This window comes from Lepus europaeus, chromosome 4 (genome assembly GCF_033115175.1).
Source record: "Lepus europaeus isolate LE1 chromosome 4, mLepTim1.pri, whole genome shotgun sequence".
Lineage (NCBI taxonomy): Eukaryota > Metazoa > Chordata > Mammalia > Lagomorpha > Leporidae > Lepus > Lepus europaeus.
This window is the reverse complement of record NC_084830.1, coordinates 151,717,722-151,735,584: the sequence shown is the minus strand read 5'-3', so window position 1 is coordinate 151,735,584 and position 17,863 is coordinate 151,717,722. Positions and strand designations below refer to the sequence as shown.

The 17,863-nt window shown below is 48.2% G+C and overlaps 2 protein-coding genes across 2 annotated transcripts in view; one reads left to right on the top strand and one right to left on the bottom strand.

Annotated features, from left to right (window-relative positions):
* ALDH7A1 (aldehyde dehydrogenase 7 family member A1) overlaps positions 1-16,945 on the bottom strand; it is a 41,846-nt gene extending 24,901 nt beyond the window's left edge. Inside the window, exons 1-5 of the mRNA XM_062189239.1 lie at positions 16,738-16,945; positions 15,933-15,986; positions 14,522-14,587; positions 4,299-4,379; positions 3,849-3,972 (exon numbers count right to left, since the gene is read on the bottom strand). Coding sequence (XP_062045223.1) covers positions 3,849-3,972; positions 4,299-4,379; positions 14,522-14,587; positions 15,933-15,986; positions 16,738-16,929 — 517 coding nt within the window. The 5' untranslated portion in view covers positions 16,930-16,945. The remainder of the gene's footprint in view (positions 1-3,848; positions 3,973-4,298; positions 4,380-14,521; positions 14,588-15,932; positions 15,987-16,737) is intronic.
* On the top strand, positions 10,824-11,659 carry LOC133758603 (dnaJ homolog subfamily A member 1-like). Its single transcript, XM_062189803.1, has one exon. The coding sequence runs from the start codon at positions 10,939-10,941 to the stop codon at positions 11,596-11,598; it is 660 nt and encodes a 219-aa protein (XP_062045787.1). The 5' UTR covers positions 10,824-10,938; the 3' UTR covers positions 11,599-11,659.
* Positions 16,946-17,863: the final 918 nt, after the last annotated feature.

Sequence of the window (17,863 nt, the reverse complement as noted above, 5' to 3'; positions counted from 1 at the left end):
GTAATGACCTTCTTCAAAAATGTGTAGGGGTGCACATTTGGCCTAGTGATCAGGACACCTGCATCTCAGAGTGTCTGGGTTCGAGTCCTGGCTCCACTCCTGTTAATGTGCACCCAGGAGCAGCAGGTGATGGCTCAAGTGGTTAGGTCCCTGCTAACCACATGGGACACTTACACTGAGTTCCTGGCTTCTGGCTTCAACCTCACCCACTGACAACTTGAGCATCTGGGGAGATAGTCAGCAGGTTGGATATTCCTGTCTCCTTCCTCTCTGTCTTTCCCTCCCCCCACCTCCCAACACCGGCCTGTCAAATAAATAACTAAATAAATTTTAAATATGTAGCCCGTGCTGTGGCACAGTAGGCTAAGCTTCTGCTTGAGGTGCCAGCATCCCATATGGGCCCTGGTTTGTATCCCGGCTACTCCTCTTCCAATCCAGCTCCTTGCTATGGCTTGGGAAAGCAGTGGAAGATGGCCCAAGTGCTTGCTTGGGTCCTTGCACCAATGTGGGCCACCCGGAAGCAGCTCCTGGCTCCTGGCTTTGGATTGGCTCAGCTCCAGCTGTTGCAGCCATATGGGAAGTGAACCACTGTATGGAAAACTTTTCTGTCTATAACTAAACTTCTCAAGTAATTTTTTTTAAATTTTATATGTGTAAACAATACAAAATATTTAAGTTGGCAAGGCAAACAAGTTACCGAGAGAGGTAGAGACAGAGAGAGACAGAGAAAGGTCTTCCATCCACTGGTTCACTCCCCAAATGGTCGCAATGGCTAGAGCTGAGCCAATCTGAAGCCAGCAGCCAGGACTTTCTTCTGGGTCTCCCACATGAATGCAGGGGCCCAAGGATTTGGGCCATCCTCTGCTGCTTTCCCAGGGCCATCAGCAGGGCGTTGGATTGGAAGTGGAGCAGCCAGGACTCAACCTGGCACCCATACGGGATGCCAGCACTGCAGGCTGGGGCTTTAACCTGCTGCACCACAGCACCAGCCCTGACACGTCACTTTTTTAACTGAAAAAGACTTCTTGAAAGTATTGACATAAAATTAATTTTGAATAATGAGGATCACTGTTATAACCTAATTAAGGACATTAACTGTACATTTAAGACTCCCTCTGGTTCCTCTGCAGGTAAGGAATTTGCTCAACATTACAAGAAGAACAGAAAAGAAAAATTGTTTTAATTATAAAAAATAAAATGTTATCAATTCTTGGTAATAAATGTGTCATAATTCCCATCATGGAAATTTTAGAAAATACAGAAAAATAGAAGAGAGCAATCACTACCAATAATTCCACCACACAATAATCACCGCTGACACTCAGCGCACCTCCTTCCCTCCCCTACGCAAGGGTGCTCTCCAAAGTTCACGGAAAAATCGAATTTTAAGATCACTTTATTTTGGGGCAGAACATTCTGAAATCCATGCATATCTGTATGGTCAATGCAGAAAGTCACCTGTTTCACTCCATCAACAATGTAAACATTACCTGTCACTTATCCTCATCAAAGAAATCTACTCAGAACATAGGACTTGTAGTTTGTAATAGCAAAAGATTTTTTTTTTTTAATTTTTTTGACAGGCAGAGTGGACAGTGAGAGAGAGAAAGACAGAGAGAAAGGTCTTCCTTTGCTGTTGGTTCACCCTCCAATGGCCACCGTGGCCGGCGTGCTGTGGCCAGCATATCGCGCTGATCCGAAGCCAGGAGCCAGGTGCTTCTCCTGGTCTCCCATGCGGGTGCAGGGCCCAAGGACCTGGGCCATCCTCTACTGCACTCCCGGGCCATAGCAGAGAGCTGGCCTGGAAGAGGAGCAACCGGGACAGAATCCAGCACCCCGACCGGGACTAGAACCTGGTGTGCTGGCATCGCAGGCGGAAGATTAGCCTGTTGAGCCACGGTGCCGGCCCAATAGCAAAAGATTTTTAAAAAACCTTAAAAGCCCACTGTTCAGATCTGGTTAAACATATTATGACATCCTTAGAACAAAATAGCCAGCTCTAAACAAAGATGAAGGAATACTGTTTTTGAACTAATATGAAATAATTCCAAGATGTATTAAGCAGGAAAAAAGTGGGAGCCAGTGTTGTGGCGTGGTGGGTAAACTACTACTTTCAACACTGGCAGCCTGTGCCAGTTTGAGTCCCGGCTGCTCCACTGCAGCCCAGTTCCCTACTAATGTGCCTGGGAAGATAGCGGAGGATGGCCCAACACTTGGACTCCTGCCACCCATGTGGGAGACTCACGTGGATTTCTGTGCTCCTAGCCTAGCACTGGCTGTTGTACTTATTTGTGGAATAAACCAGTAGACAGAAGATCTCTGTCATCCGCATTTCAAAGAAACAACAAATTTTTTAAAAAATAACAAAAACTAAAGCAAAAGTAGGTAATAAAGGGGCAGGCGCTGTTGTGCAGGAGGTAAAGCCACCGCCTACAATGCCAGCATCACATATAGGCGCCAGTTTGAGACTCAGCTGCTCCACTTCTGATCCAGCTCTCTGCTATGACCTGGGAAAACAGTGGAAGATGGCTCAGGTCCTTGGGCCCCTGCACCAGTGTGGGAAACCCAGAAGAAGCTCCTGGCTCCTGGCTTCAGACTGACCCTGCTCTGGCCGTTGCAGCCATTTGGGGAGTGAACAAGCAGTTAGAAGACTTCCTTCTCTCTCTCTCTCTCCCCCTCTTTCTCCCTCTCTCTATAATTCTGACTTTCAAGTAAATAAATAAATCTTTTTTAAAAAATAGGAAATAAGTACAGAATAGAATGTGTAGTTTTCTACTATTTGTGTTCCAAAAAGATACATATTTGCCTGTTTGTGAACAAAAGCTCTAAAAGACACACAGGAAGTCAGAAACATCCATGACACCTACAGAATATTATGGAATAGCTGGGAGGTACCCTTTTATTCCTTTCTAATTTGTTGATATGAATATATATCATCTTCAAAAAAATCCATTATAATATAATTTTAAAGTAAGTAACTACAACCTTCCCACAGAAGTGTTCCTAGGGGAAGACAATCTTTACAAACATTATCCTCAGCACATCCTGCTAGCACACCAAAATTAGCTTAACTTTTCCTTTATGACTTCACATTTTTATTTATTTATTTATTTTATTTATTTTTTTTTTATTTTTGACAGGCAGAGTGGACAGTGAGAGAGAGACAGAGAGAAAGGTCTTCCTTTTGCCGTTGGTTCACCCTCCAATGGCCGCCGCGGTAGGCGCGCTGCGGCCGGTGCACCGCGCTGTTCCGATGGCAGGAGCCAGGTGCTTATCCTGGTCTCCCATGGGGTGCAGGGCCCAAGCACTTGGGCCATCCTCCACTGCACTCCCGGGCCACAGCAGAGAGCTGGCCTGGAAGAGGGGCAACCGGGACAGGATCGGTGCCCCGACCGGGACTAGAACCCGGTGTGCCGGCGCCGCAAGGCGGAGGATTAGCCTGTTGAGCCACGGCGCTGGCCATGACTTCACATTTAAGTCATTTCTGGTGTTTTTTAATGGTTACCACAATAAATATCTTTACACATATACTTTTGCCATATTATAGATGGTTTATAAATTAGATTCTTATAATTTTAAATGTTAGGGTATATTTAAAATAGTTTCCCAGAGGGGTTAGGCCAGTGTTCTCACCTGTGGACTCACCAGCACTGTTTTACCTTTAAAACAAAAATTTCTCAGTTTAAATATTCGCACCTGTTTTAACTTGCATTCCTTAGCAAAGTTAAAGACGCGTTCACACACTGAGACGCTGCTCGCAACCCCTCTTCTGCACAGGGTTCCCAGCCAGAGCGGTTTTGGAGCTGTCCCACCAGCAAACAACTCTCGGCTTCTCTCACCACACTTACTTTCAGAAGGCAAGACAGGTCCCCCGATCATGCGTGACAAGCCCACGGCGTAGTCACAAATGTCCACGTACTCCTGAACTTCGCCCACGCCTTCCACCAGGATTTTCCCCATCTCCAATGACACCTAACAATAAATAAATAAATAAATAAATAGCCAAGCAGAACTTTTCCACCAGAATTCAGGTCTGAGAGACAAGACTCAGGAATGGGAAGGCGGGACATACTGTGTGCCTAGTTTTCGGAGGTAACAAGCTGAAGGAGGTGAGTTCTTATTTTTCCGAAGAATTTTAAAACTTGTCAATTACTTTGCTTTTTTCCCATCCTTCTACAGAAAGGATTTTTTAAGTTATGAATCGCTCTTCTCAATAGACACAGCCTTACACACAGATTGTGTGACTGCTTTTTCTCTACTCACAGGGGAGTGCATACAACACCACAAAAACACTTTACCAAGCTGCCCAGGACTTGAATCTTCTCCCGCAAGGCATCACCGATCTGTCTCACTATTTCTCCTCGCTTTGGAGCCGGAATCTAAGAAAAGAAGGGAATTTCAGTGTCTGATTCCAAGTGTGAATTTGTGTCTGTAACACAGTATTAGATGTGTGCTATAAAAGAACAAGTGCAGTTACACCAAAGATCCACTGGTGACATCGAGACTGTGCTATGGGGGCCAGCATGCCACAGGAGCGCCAGTGTGAATCCCAGCTGCTCCGCTTCCTAGGCAGCTCCCTGCTAACGCACCTGGGAAGGCAGTGAAAGATGACCCAAATGTCTGGGTTCATGCAACCCACAGGGGAGCCCCAGATGGAGCTCTGGGTTCCTGTCTTTGGCCTGGCCCAGCCCGACTATTGTAGTCATTTGGGGAATGAATCAGTGGACACAAGTTCTCTTCCTCTGTTTCTCACTCTCTTTATCAGTTTGCCTTTCAAATAAATCACATACAGCTTAAAAAAAAAAAAAAAATCGTGATACAGCTAGACAAGGAGGCCACCATAGGAACTGAGGCATTTATGGAGCCACTATCTCCAGAGACAAGATAACAAATAATTACACATCGTCATCAGGGCCGTGAAGATGGGAAATAAAGGGGTAACTGGGGCAGAGAGAACCACAAGGTTAGAGGGCAAATGGATAAATTAATTCACCAAAAAAAAATCTCTATGGAGGACAGACTGAAGCCAAAACCTAAAAAGCAGGAAGTCAGTCATGGGAATATTTTTCTCGGGGAAAAGAACAAACTTGTAGGTGGGATCCCTGTAATAATCAAAGGGGCCAACTGGGAAGGCCAGTCCACCCAGCTGGAATCTTACCCCACGTGCAACACAAAGTCTTCAAGGTTTTTATATTTTTTAAATTTATTTGAGAGAGAGAGAGGCAGAGGTCTTCCATCTATTGGTTCATTCCCCAGGTACGCAGCGACAGGTTGAAGGGGGAACTCCATCCAGGTCTACCACATGGATAGCAGGATCCCTATCACTTGAGCTGGCACCACTGCCCCCCAGGATGGCACTGGTGGCAAGCTGGAATCTGGAGCCAGAGCAGGGAGCGGAACTCAAGTACTCCGATGCACAATCTTGGTGTCCTAACCACAGGCCAAGTTCCCACTCCCTCTTCAGGGGATTTAAGGCACAGCATTAGCTGGTTTGCTGTATCTTTAACAACACTGATGGGTACAGAATTAAAGCGGAAAGAGAAGAAGCAGAAAGGTCAACTAAAAACACATTATGGTAGCCTAGCAAAAGATTACAGTGACTTCTAATTGCAGTTATAACAAGGAAGACAAAAAATGGACTCCAGATCTGCTCTGAACGTAGAATTCACTAACAGAACAGATGAGGGACATGGAAGAACTAAGGACAGCTCCAGGGTCTCGGGCCTGGGCAGCTGGGAAGATGGAAATACAAGTACTGGATGAAAATGCCTCACAGGGAGTGGGGCACAGAAGCACTGGGGCTTGGGGGATGAAGAGAACAGGCTGCGCTATATTAAGTTAGAGATGCAGGTGCCGGTACTGTGGCACAGATAGGTAAGCCGCCACCTGCAATGCTGACATCCCATAGGAGGGCTGATTCAAGTCCCGGCTGTTCCACTTCCTATCCAGCTCCCTGCTAATGCACCTGGGCAAGCAGCAGTTGGTGGGCTTAGTGCTTAGGCCCCTGCTATCCACATGGGAAACCCGGTTGGAGTTCCAGGTTCCAGGCTTCAGGCTGGACCAGCCCCAGCCATTGTGACCATTTGGGGAGTGAACCAGTGGATGGAAGATCTCTTTCTCTGTGTTTCTCCTTTGCTCTCTATCACTCTGCCTTTCAAATTAGTAAATTCTTTTTTTTTTTTTTTTTTGGACAGGCCGAGTGGACAGTAGAGGGAGACAGAGAGAAAGGTCTTCCTTTTTGCCATTGGTTCACCCTCCAATGGCCGCCGCGGTAGGCGCGCTGCAGCCGGCGTACCGCGCCGTTCCGATGGCAGGAGCCAGGTGCTTATCCTGGTCTCCCATGGGGTGCAGGGCCCAAGGACTTGGGCCATCCCCCACTGCATTCCCTGGCCACAGCAGAGAGCTGGCCTGGAAGAGGGGCAACCGGGACAGGATCGGTGCCCCGACCGGGACTAGAACCCGGTGTGCCGGCGCCGCAAGGCGGAGGATTAGCCTGTTAAGCCATGGCGCCGGCCTTCAAATTAGTAAATTCTTAAAAATAAAGATAGTGTAAGTACAGCAATGCCCTTACAGTACAGTTGTTGGTAGAGAAAAACAAAAACTATCTAGAGCCCCATGAGCACAAGATTGCGTAATTATGGAAAAGCCATAAAACACAATCTTCCCTAAAAAAATGAACTAGATTAAGGAAAAACATTTAAAACTTGGAAAAGGATAAAGGAAGTTTGCAAAATCATGCATATGGTAAGTAAACTTTCAGTTAAATTTTGAACAATATATACCAAGTTGTTAACAGCAATAATATCCAGGGAGTGGAAATTTAACAGACTTCAATTCTTGACATTTTGTGTCTGCAGAGTCTGACATTTTTATGATACATACGCTCTCTTGGAAAGAGAAAACAAAAACTGCTTATGATAACTGAATCAGCACAAATCCTGTATCCTCCTAGCACACAGACACATTCCCCACTCCCCTGCCCCCAGCACACACACACACTCCACCCACCACCTCCCAACCCCCCAGAGAGGGCAACAGGAGTCCTTATCCCAGCAAACTTCCTCTAGGAAGTGACACTCAGAGCAGACATTAAAGACAGCCACTGCAGAGCGAGCTACAAGCACCAAGTGAAGTAGACACAGTCTTTGAAAAATTCATGGAAAGAGGCCAGCGTGGTGACACAGCAGGTAAAGCCACCGCCTGCAATGTCAATATCCTGTATAGGCACTGGTTCAAGTCCTAGCTGTTCCACTTCCAAGCCAGCTTCCTGCTAATGTGCCTGAGAAAGCAGCAAAAGATGGCCCAACCGTTTGGGCCCCTGCACCCATGTGGGAGACCTGGCCGACACTCTGGACTCCTGGCTTTGGATTGGCTCAGCCATTTGGTCATTTGGAGAATGAATCAGCAGATGGAAAATCAATTTCTGTCTCTTCCTTTCTCTCTCGCTCTTTTCTCTTTGCAACTTTGCCTTTCAAATAACTAAATCTTTAAAAAAAAAAAAAGAAGTTCATGAAAAATAAATATTGTTATAAACAAACTACGCATGGATTTCTAAAAAAATTCAAACCCAAATGAACTTACCTTTCAATCCTATTTTTCCACAAACTTGGTGAAGTATCCTCATATTAGCCAAGTTTTGGGAAAAAAATACAGAGACACAGGGGTTAGAGCTACCAGTTAGCTGCTGTTTGTTTCTGCACTTGGTGATGGCCCATCAACAGCTCCCTGTCCTCGAGAGAGGGAGCAGTGAGCACAGCCATCTCCCACCAAAGAGGACACACAGCACCAGCCTGGGCTGAAGCTGGCCCGGGAAGGAAAGCTGCAAGTCCTAGTGTTCCTGCCCAGGTTCTCCAGGGTCAATAAAGAACTCGGGTTTATAAATGACTTTTCCATATGCTTATATCTTGATTCCACTTTTCTTAAAATAAATGTTGCCTTTGAGGGGCTGGTAATGTTGTGGTATAATGGGTAAAGCCACCACCTACAACCCCAGAATTCCATGAGGGTGCTGGTTCATGTTCCAGCTGCTCCTCTGCCAACCCAGCTCCCTGCTAATGCACCTGGGAAAGCAGCAGCAGACGGCCCCAGTGTCTGGGCCCCTGCCCCCGCATGGGAGACCCGGATGAACTGCTGGTTCTCGGCTTCGGCATGGCCCAGCCCCAGCCATTGTGGCTATTTGGGGAGTGAACCAGCAGATGGAAGAGCCCTCTGTCTATCCCTCCCTCTCTCTTTGTAACTCCATCTTTCAAATAACTAAATAAATACTTTGAAAAAGTAAAAGCACAAAAATAAATGTTCTTGAAAAAATCTAGACTTAACTCAGATGAACTACCCAGAACAGCGGTTTGTCCTAACACAGGCAAGTCCACAAGCAGAAGAAGCCCCACCCCAGGTAGGGGGATCCAACAGGGATCCTAGTCCAGGACGGGAGCTGGCACTGCTGTGCCGTAGAGCCCACTGCCAAGTGAGATCCTGAATGCGAAAATCCTGGCAACCAAAACAGACAGCAGAGCACACTGCCAGCTACAGCCTCCAGGGCAAGACAAAGACAGGCTAAACAGCCAGTTCAGCAAAAGACGAAATTCTGGACTCCAACAGGCTTCTGATTCTTGCTGTTTGTATTTGCCCTACAAAGGTGTTTCTGGTCAACACTCACTATGAGGAATTGCATTACTGCTCAGAGAGTATGGAAAGAGCAGACCTACACAAATTATGTGCCTTAGTTCAGAATAACGAACCTGTGCTGGCTCATCAACTGGAACAAAGGTACCTGTTAATGGTAACAGGGGGGCCGGTGCTGTGGTGTAGCGGGTAAAGCTGACGCCTGCAGTGCTAGCATCCCATACGGGTGCCGGTTCGAGTCCCAGCTGCTCCACTTCTGATTCAGCTCTCTGCTGTGGCCTGGGAAAGCAGTAGAAAATGGCCCAAGTCCTTGGGCCCCTGCTCCCACGTGGGAGACCAGGAAGAAGCTCCTGGCTTCGGATCAGCACAGCTCTGGCCGTTGCAACCAACTGGAGAGTGAACCAGCGGATGTAGGACCTCTCTCTCTCTCTCTACCTCTCCTTCTCTCTCTGTGTAATCTTTCAAACAAATTTAAAAATCTTAAAAAAAAATGATAACGGGGAAAAGTTGGAGAGGAGGTGGGGGACTGGAGATTTGGAAACTACTTTCTGCTCACTTTTCAGAAACTCTAAAACTGCTCTAAAAATAAGTTCTCTAATTCAAAAAACCAGTATATAGACAAGAAAATTGATTATAAAAATTATGGAGTAGCTATGTAGTATGGTATAGAATGCAATCACTGATTACAAAATTTTACACACACCATATAGATGTTTGTGTAATAATCACAGCTATGGGGACAGGTTTCTTGGTACAGTGGGATAAGCTGCTGCTTGGGACTCCCTCTTTCCATATCACAGTGCTGGTTTAAGTCCCAACACCTCTACTCCTGATCAGCTCTCCACTAATGCACACCCCAGTGGGAGGCAGGTGGTGGTTAAAGTGCTTATAACCAGGGGCCGGCAGTGTGGCCTGAAGTGCCAGCATCCCATATGGGCGGCGGTTCTAGTCCTGGCTGCTCCTCTTCCTTTCCAGGTCTCTGCTATGGCCTGGGAAAGCAGTAGAAGATGGCCCAAGACCGTGGGCCCCTGCCCCCGCTTGGGAGACCCGGAAGAAGCTCCTGGCTCCTGGCTTCGGATTGGTGCAACTCCAGCTGTTGCGGCCATCTAGGGAGTGAACCATTGGACGGAAGACCTCTCTCTCTCTCTGCCTATCCTCTGTCTGTAACTCTGACTTTCAAATAACTAAATAAATCTTTTTAAAAAAAAAAAAGTGCTTGTAACCACTGCCACCCAGGTAGGAAATGCAGATGTAGCTCCAGGTTCCGGGCTTCAACCTGGCCCAAGTCTGGCTGCTGTGGCATCTAGGAAGTGAACCACAGATGGAAGCTTTCTCCTTCCCTGTCTCTGTTGCTCCTTCAAGTAGACGAAAATAAGTAAAGATCCTTAAAATAATAATAATAATAATAATAACAGGGGCCAGTGCTGTGGCATAGCAGGTGAAGCCACCCCCTGTAGTGCCAGGATCCCATGTGGGTGCCGGTTCGAGTCCTGGCTGCTCCACTTGCAATCCAGCTCTCTGCTGTGGCCTGGGGAAACAGCAGAAGATGGCCCAAGACCTTGGGCCCCTACACCTGTGTAGGAGACCCTGAAGAAGCTCCTGGCTCCTGGCTTTGGATCAGTGCAGCTCCGGCCAGCTGGGAAGTGACCCCTCTCTCTCTCTCTCTCTCTCTCTGCTTCTCTCTCTCCTTCTCTCTGTGTAACTTTGACTTTCAAATAAATAAATATTTTTTAAAAATAACAGAACTTTCCAGAACGCTCAGTGAGAAGCGGAAGGGCGGCAACTGCCCAAGCTGCGCACAGTACGCACTCCTTCCTGCTCCCGGCCTCAGCCCACTCACTGGCTGTAGTAGAAAATGGTGAAAGAAACCACTTACTATGTTTCGGGGTCAAACCCAATGCCACCCAGGAAGAACTGAAAATGGCTTACAGGAAATGGGCCTTAAAGTCCCACCCTGATAAGAATCCAAATGAAGGAGAGAAGTTCAAACAGATTTCTCAAGCAAATTCCCTTTTCTGATGCAAAGAAAAGGGAATTATATGACAAAGGAGGAGAACAATCAATTAAGGAGGGTGGAGCAGGTGGTGGTTTGGCTCCCCTATGGGAGCCTATGGACATCTTCCATAGGTTTTTTGGAGGAGGAGGAAGGATGCAGAGAGAACAGAGAGGTAAAAATGTGGCTCATCAACCATCTACTTATATAATGGTGCAACAAGGAAACCAGCTCTACAGAAGAATGTGATTTGTGACAAATGTGAAAGCCGAGGCGGTAAGAAAGGAGCAGTAGAGTGCTGTCCTAATTGCCAAGGTACTGGAATGCAAATAAGGATTCATCAGATAGGACCTGGAATGGTTCAGCAGATTCAATCTGTATGCATGGAGTGCCAGGGCCATGGGGAATGCATCAGTCCTAAAGATAGATGTAAAAGCTGCAAGGGAAGGAAAATAGTTCGAGAGAAGAAAAGTCTAGAAGTTCATATTGACAAAGGCATGAAAGATGGCCAGAAGATAACATTCCATGGTGAAGGAGACCAAGAACCAGGACTGGAACCAGGAGATAGTATCATTGTGTTAGATCAGAAGGACCACGCTGTTTTTACCCGACGAGAAGACCTTTTTATGTGCATGGACATACAACTGGTCAAAGCACTATGTGGTTTCCAAAAGCCGCTCTCCACAACCGAACCAGTCATCACCTCTCATCCAGGTCAGATTGTCAAACATGGAGATATCAAGTGTGTGCTAGACGAAGGCATGCCAATTTATCATAGACCTTATGAAAAGGGTCGCCTAATCATTGAATTCAAGGTAAACTTCCCTGAAAATGGCTTTCTCTCTCCTGATAAACTCTCTTTGCTGGAAAAACTTCTCCCTGAGAGGAAGGAAGTAGAAGAGACTGATGAAATGGATCAGGTAGAACTCGTGAACTGTGATCCAAATCAGGAAAGACGGCGCCATTATAATGGAGAAGCATAGGAGGATGATGGACATCATCCCAGAGGGGGTGTTCCATGTCAGACCTCCTAATAGGGCCAGTGAAGAAGGCACTGCTGCTGGCATTTTGCATGCAGCAGTGGATGGATGAGTGAAGGACTACAACCGTAATATGCTCACGACTTGCTATTGTTTTTGTTTTAATATTCAACTATAGTAGTGTTTTGAAAGTTAAATGAAGAATAAACGCAAATATAAAAGCTCTGACTTTGCCCGGTATGACTTCAGTGTGCAAGATGAAATACCTGTAAAAACCTAATTGAAAAAAAGTTCCCCTAGCATTTGTTAGCCATACATTGTAATTGATTTCAGCTGTCTACATGGACAAGCTTAGACTGAACTGCTAGGTATATGTGTTGGCTTCAGTGTCTGACCCTTCACTGTTAAGCTTCTGGAATTAAAACTATTTAACTGGCCATCAGAAATTAATTTGTAGAGAAGTGTTGGTCTGTCTAGTTATTTGTATTAAGTGGGATTCATTGTGATGCCAATTCTGCATTTATACTATTGCCTCAACTGTTAAAGATGGCATAATACGTAATTTAGCCTGTGATATCAGTGACAGAAATCACTTTTTTTTTTAATTTTTAAATTTTTTTTTTATTTTTTGACAGGCAGAGTGGACAGTGAGACAGAGAGACAGAGAGAAAGGTCTTCCTTTGCCGCTGGTTCACCCTCCAATGGCCTCCGTGGCTGGCGCGCTGTGGCCGGCGCACCACGCTGATCTGAAGCCAGGAGCCAGGTGCCTATCCTGGTCTCCCATGCGGGTGCAGGGCCCAAGCACTTGGACCATCCTCCACTGCACTCCCTGGCCACAGCAGAGAGCTGGCCTGGAAGAGGGGCAGCCAGGACAGAATCCGGTGCCCCGACCGGGACTAGAACCCGGTGTGCCAGCGCCGCAAGGCAGAGGATTAGCCTAGTGAGCCGCGGCGCCGGCCAGAAATCACTTTCTAAGGAAGAGTTTGTAATATGCTGCTTCTTAAGGGCTTGTACTTCTAGAATTGCATTCCCTTCTAGGCCATCTTTTTAAATATATATATATAAATATATAAAAACATATATATAAAAAGTATGTTGACCAGTCCCCTTTTTGGACCATGATAAGCCCCTGAGTAGTGACTTCTGGAGCTGGGTAATTTAGAAATTAAAGAGACCTTTACGTGGAGAAAATACTTTACATGTATAACATAGGAAGGTATTCCCTAGGTGTTACAGGCTTACTTTAAACCATCTGACTTATGCTCCAAAGTAACTGCCATATAATGCTGGTAGCACAGCCAATTGTGAGCAGCTTTAATTGTATGTTGAAGTCATGTTCACCTGCTTAAAATCTGGGTATCAGAATTTAAGTAATTCTTGAAATGTATGAATGTCTCCTTAATACACTGATTAACAAAGCAAAAACAAAAAACCAATATTTATGAGGCCAGCATTGTGACATAGAGGATTAAGCCATTGCCTGCAATGCCAGCATTCCATATGAGCATCAGTCCAAGTCCCAGCTGCTCCACTTCCTATCCAGCTCCGTGCTAATGCGCTTGGGAAAGCAGCAGAAGATAACCGAACTATGGGGACTCCTGTCACCCAAGCGGGAGGCCTGGATGGAATTCCTGGTTCCTGGCTTTGGCCACTTGGGAAGTGAACTAGCAGATGGAAGATCTGTCTGTCTCTCCCTAACTCTGCCTTTCAAAAAAAAATAAAAATAATTTTAACAAATAATCACAATTATGTAACACACCCCTGAGATGGAAGGAAAGGCACCCAATCTTAATTCTAATAACCAACTGGTGTTGAGGAGGCTGCGGTAAGGAGACTAAACCTGATTTACTAATTTACTGCAACTGCTTTATTGCAATCAGCTTTTCTTTTCCCTTAACAAGGAATATGGACTGCTTTCACCACCAGAAAGGGAATTTAAAACAGCAAATGACACTGCTTTGGACATTCCTGTCCACCCAGGCAGGGTGATGTGTACTTAGCACACTGCTTGGAAATGCTATTTTTCTACTCAAGGATACCATTTATGTTTCCTATGTAACAGAACCCTGAAGCTAGCACATTCAGAATGAAAGCAGAGGAACGATGTTCTCCCTACAAAGATGGCCTCTCCGGTAAAGACAAAGCTGCAGCCCCCAGGGCTCTCCTGGAGATTTTTCGGCCCCTCTCCAACCACCCCAGCCAGACCCTTCCAATCACTAACTCAGCAGAGCCAAACCCAGCAGCAAGCAGGTTTGTAACCCCTTGGATGCACTCAGACTTGCCGGGTGCTGGGCTCACCTCCAAGCACTTTAAATGATTAACTCATTTAACCACAGGAGGAAGGCACTCCGAGGATGGAGGGAGCAAAGGGGATTGGGAAATCGAGGCCATCCCTGTTGGTGGCCACTACCTCACAACAGGCCAGTGTGGCCCAGCCCAGCATCTGCCCACTGTCACACTTGCTGAGTTAACCACCTGGTGCAGACTCTGTCTCAACAAAGCCTGAATAGGCAATCAAGGAACGTGGACCCCCTGCCCCGAGCAAGAAAGCGCCCCCACTGCTGCTCTCAGCACCAGGAATGCTATTCTATTGTGAGACAGACAGGTATTTTTAGCACAGCTCTTCCAATCTTTTTCTAGTTGTTCAGATACAGACTCAAGAAACTTCTGTGCAGAGAAAAAGAGTTTCCACAGCCTGAGTTTGTACTACCACAGTTCAGAGTTCTAATCCACTTAAAATCACCTGTTCACGGAACACCATGTAAGGAAAAGACACAAGACAAGGAATCCAGCAGAGGAGTGGACCACAGCCCCCAAGGGCCCACCCTGCAGCAGCGGCACAGACCTGGGCTCCCTGGACCTGTGTCTCATCACAACCATGACAGCTGACCTCTGCTAGGCTTCAGTTAGCCAAGTCCATACTTACATCCGCCCAGACTCTCCAGGCTTCTCTTGCTTTCTTTACGGTTTCTTCGTAGTCTGCCACACTGGCCTGAATCAAGAATTAGGGAGAGAATGGGAATAGGAAAAGTGATATTTTTTAGAACACACAGGAGAGACCCAGATAAGTCTCTGGGTGTCCCTAAGATTTATAGCTGAGAATGTTTTCCACAGTCTATGCTTCCAAAACCTGCCTGGAATCCAGCTCTGCTTAAGAACCTTGGTTTTCTTTTGTTAACTGACTTCACTGTTTTTTAAGACACTGTATTGCAATACACTTTACAAACCAAGAAATGTACGTAAGTGTACGGATCCATGAGTTTTCTGGTCATCTGCTCTCACTCAGAAACAAGACCCAGAAGAAGGACAAACAATTCCTAGTGAAAAATCTTGATTTTCTTTTCAAAGATTTATTTATCTGTAACACAGTTACAGAGAGGTAGAAACTGATAGAGAGAGGTCTTCTATCCGCTGGTTCACTCCCCAAACAACCACAATGCAGCTGAGCCAATCCGAAGGCAGGAGCCATGAGCTTCCTTGATGTCTCCCACGTGGGTGCAGAGGCCCATAGACTTGGGCCATCTTCTACTGCCCTCTCAGGCGTCCTAGCAGGGAGCTGGATCATAATCCGAGCAGCCAAGACTCTAACCAGCACCCATACGGGATGCTGGCACTGCAGGCCAGGGCTTTAACCCACTGCGCCACAGCACTGGCCGCGACAATCTTGATTTTCAAAGTGAGGTCACTGTCTGTATCTGGGAACACTTTGTGGAAAACAGAGTGGGAGGAGCCAGGCTGTGAGGTAGTGGGCTAATAAGCCTCTTCCTGCGGTGCCAGCATCCCATATGGACACCAGTTCGTGTCCCGGCTGCTCCTCCTCCGATCCAGCTCTCTGCTATGGCCTGGGGAAGCAGCAGAAGATGGCAAAAGTGCTTGGGCCCCTGCACCCACATGGAAACCTGGAAGAAGCCCCTGGCTCTGGCTTCGGATTGGCCCAGCTCTTGCCATTGCGGCCATTTGGGGAGTGATCCAGCAGATTGAAGACCTTTCTCTCTGTCTCTCCCTCTCTTTATAACTCTACCTCTCAACTAAATAAATCTTTATTTAAAAAAAAAATACAGTGATAAATGCAGAGCTAGACTGGAGGGATCAGAACCTCCACTCCAGCAAAACCCTCAGCGATGCTGAACAGTGCCCTCCCTGGACCCTGCCATCGTCCCCTGGGAAGTCCCCCTTTCCTAGGGCCCCCACCCCCGCCGGAAGGGTGGGTCTCTCCCAGACATCCCTAAATGCCCAATGAAAGACAAACATATTGTTCCCTGCATTCCTACTGGGGCATTGCCCCTAAGGAAATCCAGCCAAGCTTCCTGGCAGCGGCTTGAACCCTGAAAGCTTACCTGTCGGACTCGTGCAATTGGCTCGTTGTTAGCAGGACAGTAGGTGGTGATAACCTTAAAATGAGAAGACGGCCATCACATATGGGAAAACGTAACTGGTAAGGGCTGCCCACCCCCCGGTCAGAAGGTAAGTTAACACGCAGACAGCCACGGGCAAGGCGGGTTTGCACACACACAGGGCAGTCTCGGGTCAGGGAAGACTCAAGCGCAAGGAAAAAGGACTCCAGAAGCCGGCATTGTATCCAAGAGGACAAAACCCCAGCTACACGGGCGTTTGGGAGAGCAAACTCCATCTCCCACAGCCTAGGACCAGCACCAGCAAGACTCGTCCGTCCACGGGCAACAAGGTTTGCTGGATGTCACAGGACACTTTCTCAGGGGATGTGCGGCTGTCCTTCTTTAGAGCTCCGGGCTGTGATAACCCGGCCTTCACATAGCCTCGAGCTCCGGGCAGGATCCGGGCGCCAAGCACGACGCTCCGCTCCGGGCTACACCGCACGGCGGAGCACACCGCCCCCAAGGGCTTGCTGCAAGGTGCAGCGAGTCTGAGCTCGCCCAGCCGCAGCCTGAGCGGGGAGGCCACCATCACCCCGGCTGCGGCGGGGCTGCAGGCCGGCTCACCGGAGACCGACGCGCCCCGCGGACCCCGAGCCTCTGCCATACGGCGCGGGGCGGAGCCCGCCGCCAGCTCCCAGGCACCCAGGCTTTGCCGCGGGGCGTCAAACCTCCCGAGCCGGTCCCGGCGGCAGCAGCGCGGCGAGGGTCCGCGAGGGCCGCGGCTCAGATGGCCCCGGCGGCCGCCTACCTCTCCCCGGCCGCCCCAGCTTCCATTATACACGCCCTCGTTGTCCTCGCGGAGCCCCAGCTCTTTGAGCCAAGCGTACTGCGGCTGCTGGATCAACAGGCCGGACATGAAGGCGGCGGGCCTCTTGCAGGGTCCGGGGAGCTGGCCGGTCTTGGCAGCGCGCACGCACAGCGCTCGGGACACTCGCCACATACTGAGCGCTCGCGGGGCGGCCGCGCCTGCGCCGCGGGGAGCGGCTCAAGTAGGAACCCGCCCCCCGGCCGGGAGCGCCGATTGGACGGGCCCGGCCACGCCCCCTGCCGGCGCCCCGCCCACCCTCCCGGGTCTTCGGGCGGAGTCTGGGGCTCGATTCCGGCCTGGAACAATGGCCTCGCGGCGGGCGGGCGGGCAGCGCGGGGGTTGCCGCGCTCGGGGAGGGACGCGGGCAGCGGGTGGACGCCGGCGTGGCTGCCGGGCCTGGGCGGCAGGGGGAAGCTCTGTCAGGGCGGGCCGGCACGAGGGAAACCCGAACGTCCCGATGGATAGGCAGGTGCGTAGGAAATACGCATGCGCTCTCAAATAAATCAGCGGGCGCCTCAAGCCATAATCTGATTAACTGCCAAAGCACTTCTTCCAGTCTTCCTTCGCGGCCTGGCCAAGGGGCCTGGGCCTGCTGTTGGCTCCTCCCGCACAGCCCTCCCTGCCCTGGGCCTTCAAGCAGGAGCTTCACGGGTTCCCTCAGAGAGCCGGGGCCTCCCAGCCGGCGCCGCTGCAAACATTACAGAGAATGATGCCTCCTATCCTTCTTTATTTAATTTTTATTTTAAAATAAGGGAACCATAGGGAACTCAATACATAAAAGGATTTTCTTGTCAGTACTGGCACACAGTTTAAAATACTGCCAAATTAACACTTCAACTATTTAAAAAATGTTAGATCATTTTCCATAAAAATAGAAAGCCTCGTAATGTAGAAAAGTGTTCATTTACACTAAGTATCAAAGTGTTAAAATACAACAGAAGGTATAAACCAGGCAAAAATGATCTGATTCACTTCGACTTAGCCTAGTGTAAAATGCTAACTCGATAACCTTTTAGACATTAAAAATCGCTGTATTCCGAAGGAATACCAAAGTTGTTTGCAGTGC

Excerpts from the sequence above, each read along its gene's own strand:
- LOC133758603 (XM_062189803.1), top strand. The coding sequence starts at position 10,939 with ATGCAAATAAGGATTCATCAGATAGGACCTGGAATGGTTCAGCAGATT.